The sequence below is a fragment of the Cajanus cajan genome, chromosome 4 (assembly GCF_000230855.2).
Source record: "Cajanus cajan strain Asha chromosome 4, NIPB_CcT2T_4, whole genome shotgun sequence".
Taxonomy (NCBI): domain Eukaryota; kingdom Viridiplantae; phylum Streptophyta; class Magnoliopsida; order Fabales; family Fabaceae; genus Cajanus; species Cajanus cajan.
The window spans coordinates 18484111-18489304 of record NC_138520.1 but is presented as its reverse complement, the minus strand read 5'-3'; the positions used below and the strand labels follow the sequence as shown (position 1 = coordinate 18489304).

At 28.4% G+C, this 5194-nt stretch overlaps 1 protein-coding gene across 1 annotated transcript; it reads left to right on the top strand.

Annotated features, from left to right (window-relative positions):
• The first annotated feature begins 424 nt into the window (after positions 1 to 424).
• Positions 425 to 3090, top strand: LOC109802846 (S-adenosyl-L-methionine-dependent methyltransferases superfamily protein). The gene is made up of 2 exons (XM_020364248.2): positions 425 to 1099; positions 2653 to 3090. The coding sequence occupies exons 1-2, from the start codon at positions 596 to 598 to the stop codon at positions 2965 to 2967; spliced, it is 819 nt and encodes a 272-aa protein (XP_020219837.1). The 5' UTR covers positions 425 to 595; the 3' UTR covers positions 2968 to 3090.
• Positions 3091 to 5194: the final 2104 nt, after the last annotated feature.

Below are 5194 nucleotides of genomic sequence, written 5' to 3'. Positions count from 1 at the left end.
CTTGATTAACCATCTTAAGTCGTGTTTTTTTTAACAATGATGGCCATTAATGATAATTACTCATTGTATTGCTTTATTTGTGAATCTTTATTATGATGCTTTATGTTACATTTTTTGGTTTGGACTATAATATCTCTTAACAATTCATTTATGAGACTTGTTGAGTTATTGACATATCAATATATAATTTTCTTGTTACATTATTTATATTATATTATATTATATTATATATATATATATATATATGTTTTATGTTTTATTTTTATTTTTTTGTATCTTTATGTTAGTGTCGTGTTCGAATTAGTACTAAATAGATAATTCAAATATATAAAACACACATCTAGATTGAGTATTGTGGAAGATGTTGAAGTGAGGATATACTTTAGGAAATTTTTTAAAATGACAGGTGTATGGAGCCAAAGGAACGGGGGGACGGGGTGCAGGAAGCAATTTTCCACATGCTCTTACAACCATTGGTTAGTTATCCACAAGAATATGTGTAATACTAATGATAAAACGAAACTAGTTTGCTTCTAATTGATCACGTTGCTTTTCAGTTTTCATCCAAACTGAACAGCAACTTCTGATTCCAATTATGCAAACCAATCTGCAACTCATCTCATCACCTCATGTGAGAACTTCAATCAAAATTGTGAGCACTTTAAACGAAAGCCACCAAAGCAATCATCAGCAACAACCCTTGTCATCAGGAAAAATTAAACGTCTTGTTCTCACCCAAGAAGGTAGAACAAAGCTCAACATTTACCCCGATAGAGACTTCTATTCATATCCACGATTTGTGACCCATGTAGATGATGGCTTCATTTCTACACTCACCAACCTTTACAGAGAGAGGTTGAGACCTGACACTGAGGTTCTTGATCTCATGAGCTCTTGGGTCAGCCATCTACCCAGTGATGTGAAGTACAAAAGAGTGGTGGGGCATGGGTTGAATGCACAAGAGCTTTCAATGAATCCAAGGCTGGATTTTTTTGTTGTCAAGGATCTCAACCAGGATCAACGGTTTGAATTTGAGAGTTGCAGTTTTGATGCAGTGTTGTGCACGGTTAGTGTGCAGTATCTGCAACAACCAGAGAAGGTTAGTTTAGATTCTCCATGAACCTCTTTATACTGTGAATTTAGGTCAAGTTTGTTTAAGTTTTTATGTTAACACTTGGTAAAGAGAAAGGAAATAGAGAGGAGAGAAGGAAAGAGAAACAACTTGAATAGAAAATAAAATAAGAATTGTGATTGTTTGATAAAAAATAAAAATAAAAGAGGACATGAGATAAATTTTTTAATTGGTTTATAGTAGATTAAATAAAAAATAAAAATTAATATTATCAATTAAATTACATAATTACCTTTTATATACTATTAAACTTATTTCAATAGGAGGGCAAAAAAGTAAAAAAAAAATAACTTTCCACCTAATCTTCTCATATTAAGATGTATAAAAAAAACATGGGAGTCCCACCACAAAATTCCCTCACTCCCCCCTCAAATCTATTACACTAAGTACCCACTAGAGTCATCCTATCAGTGAAGGAGTTGGAGTAGAATACATAAATTCTTAAATTTTTATTTTTGATGCTATTCTTGTAATTTTGATAAATAAAAAAATTATTGCTAAAAACTAAAAAAAAAATCAACTATCGCCCTTTTCCATTCTCTTCTCTCTCTCCTAAATTTCATTACACCAAACACACTGAGAAGAAGATAATCAAAATGTAAAATAAAAATAAACTTCATTACACGAAATACATAATTAATGAAGAAGGAAATTAGAGTAACTATAATGGGAGTTGCTTGTTCCATGAAACAACTCAAGCTCCAGTTTCTTGTCATTGGAAGACTTTGACGTGACAACATGAGTTGATTGAAAAAGAGAGAGTTACTTCCTGAAACAACCGTTCCTTACCATATTTTGGGAACGTTTCGAAAATAATAATGATGAAAATTAATTTCTTATAATATTTATGTATTTACTATTATTTTATTTTATTTTTAATATCTACTTATTGTATATTTTTTCTCGTAATTTATTTTCTTTCATTGTAGTGCAATTATCATTTTTAATAATAATTTAAATTTGGTTCATAAATGATTAGAAAAAAAATTCTAAAAGTTAAATTTCTTAAAGTTTCTTACTATTGGAGTAAATTTGTGTTTGAGTTGCTTAATGCTGACATGGCATGCTAGAGACCATTTTTTTCATTTTTCAATGCATGAAACAACTCAAATGAGTTGCTTCCATTGGAGATGCCTTGTAAAATAAAATAAGTTTAACTTAAAAGAAAGACTTATTTAAGTTGTTGTTTCTTTCTCATGTCAGTATTTTACGAAAAAATTTATACAAATAGAATCAGATATAACATGCACTATTAGCATAAAAGTTTTTACATTTACAAAATCAATCAAAATTTATTTTTGAAATTACTCTTAAGATAATTAATTTTTAAATTAAATTACATTACCGTGCTTATATTATTTCCAAAAGTCAGTTTCTTCTTTATTTATTATCAGTTCAAGTAATTTGGCTACGGGGTAGTCTCATAAAACCCACAATGATTATACCCTAAATACAAAAGAGAAAAAATCACAAGAATTTGTGTTGGATTATAAGTTGATTGATATTAATGAAATATGCAGGTATTTGAAGAGGTGTTCCGGCTACTAAAGCCAGGAGGAGTGTTCATAGTGAGTTTTAGCAACAGAATGTTTTATGAGAAAGCCATAAGTGCATGGAGGGAAGGGAGTGCTTATAGTAGGGTACAACTTGTGGTTCAGTATTTCCAATCCGTGGAAGGTTTCACAGAGGCAGAGGTAGTTCGAAATCTGCCAAATGCTCAAGAGAACAAGTCACCAATTGGTTGGATCCTGAGGCTTTTTGGATTGCTTTCAGGGTCAGATCCCTTTTATGCAGTCATTGCTTACAGGAATTTTAAGCCCATACTTGATGACTGAAATAGAGGCTTGTTATAGACTAATATATAAAGGTAAAAAATTTATTGACATAAACGGTAATAGGTTGAGTTCGGAATTTAAATCTTGATTTTGAATATAAAATAGATTATATTCGACGGAGAATATTCATTATAATATTTATTATTTTTTATAAAAATTAATCATTACTTATGATGATAAATATTATATATCAATATTATAATTAAAAAAATTAAAAGTAAAAAATGTGCTATATTGCTATTTGTCACTAATGAATAAGTTAAAATTATGTTCACGCGTCATAGACTTCCTTTATTTACTTTTTTTAAGAAAATATTTGGTTATAGAAATTGACATTTTGCTGAAATGCTGCAAGTAAATATCATTTTAGCATCAAATTCAGCTTCTCTAGACACTAGCATTAAAGTTGAAAAAAGTGTGGATAAGAAAATTTGATTAATTTCGTGTTGGATGCGTGAGCTCATAAGGCAAGATAGGATTTGGAATATAATCATTAAAGTGAAATTAGGGGTAGTCCCACTGTAGAAAAAATAAATGACAAAGTCTTGTCTTATACGGTTAAGTGGAAAAATCATGTAAAAGCACTAGTAAAGAGGAGTAACATAGAAGATAATTCAATAGTTAGAAATAAAAGATGACCTAAGAATACTGCAAGTCAAATCATTAGAAAAGGCTTTGACGTGAATGACCTACCTTTACACTTAATATAAGACAATTATACCGTTATATGATTCATGTAGTTTATTCCTCCTGAAAATAAAAATTAGTTGTTATTGTCATTGTATTAAATTGTAAAGTAAAACATCTATTTGCATCATAGTACTGATATTTCCTTCCGTTTTTCGCTTCAATTTTTCGTATAACATGATATATATATATATATATATATATATATATATATATATATATATATATATATATATATATATATATATATATATATATATATATATATATATATATATATATTAACTATGCTTTGAGATAAGTTTAATATTAACACTATATTAATTTAGAAGTAGGGTTTGGAGCATGGAGAACCGACCTTAAACCTACATGCCGCCCACCTTGGGACATGAATGAAGTCATCAAAGTAATGAACAGAAATTCCAACATCGATGTATAGTTGGGTACTCATTTCCTTAGCAACCGAACCCAATAGATTGGGCTTTTTGACCAAATTAGGGTCCTTTTACAAGTTTATTACGTAGATGAGGCTCTTTTGAAAGTATTTACGTCTTTGAGACTGTTTACAATGGTGTCGCTATGGGTCATAGCAACATCAATGACACGTGGCAATTTTTTTTTTTTTTGGTGAAGAGTGGACTGGAATGAGCCACATGAGTGTCGTTATGGGCTGGGCCAACACAGTTGATGCACTAAGAAAAATGATGTAGCCCATAGCGACACCCTCTAACAAAAAAAAAGAAAAAAAAGAAAAATAATAGAAATGTAAAATAAAATTAATAAACTGACTTATTTTATTATATATTTATAAAGATAAAATTAAGTTATTTAAAAATGTAATTTTAAAATAAATTTAATGTATTTTTTAATAGAGGCGCTATGGCCCATAGCGACACTTGCATTTTAAATTACTTTTTTGCAAAATAATCACGTTTTATATATAATTATTCGTTTATATATTTTTAATTCAAAGTAAACAAACTGAATAATTAAAATAAAATTATAATATATTAAAAATAATTTAAAATAAATTGTGGAAAAAATAAGTAAATAAAATAACATTATATATATTTTAAATAGTGGCGATATGACCTATAGTGACACTGTGTCACTATGGCCCATAGCGTCACCACCTTTTTTTTATTTTTTTTTAAATTAATAAGTTAAATTTTTTTTTACAATTTTTTTTTTGTTATTCATTTTTACATAAGATTATATTTATAAATGTATGTTTTCTATAATATCTTAATTTTATACAGCTTTTATTCGTTTTTATGTTTTTTTATTAATTTAAAAAGTGGCGTTATGGCCTATAGCGACACTGTGTCGCTATGGCCCATAGCACCACTGTGTCGCTATGGCCCATAGCGCCACCAGCTTTTAATGTTTTTTTTTTAATTATTAACTTAAATTATTTGATACAAATTTTATTTTTTATTATTCATTTGACATAACATTATATTTATAAATGTATGTTTTCTGGTATTTTTTAATTTTAATCAATTTTTATTCCTTTTTATGTAATTTTCTTAATTTTAAA

What these genes read in the sequence shown, in the direction of transcription:
- LOC109802846 (XM_020364248.2), top strand. Translation starts at nt 596, where the DNA reads ATGCAAACCAATCTGCAACTCATCTCATCACCTCATGTGAGAACTTCA. An exon ending in ATCTGCAACAACCAGAGAAG is followed by an intron (nt 1,100 to 2,652) that starts GTTAGTTTAGAT and finishes TGAAATATGCAG; the next exon opens with GTATTTGAAGAGGTGTTCCG.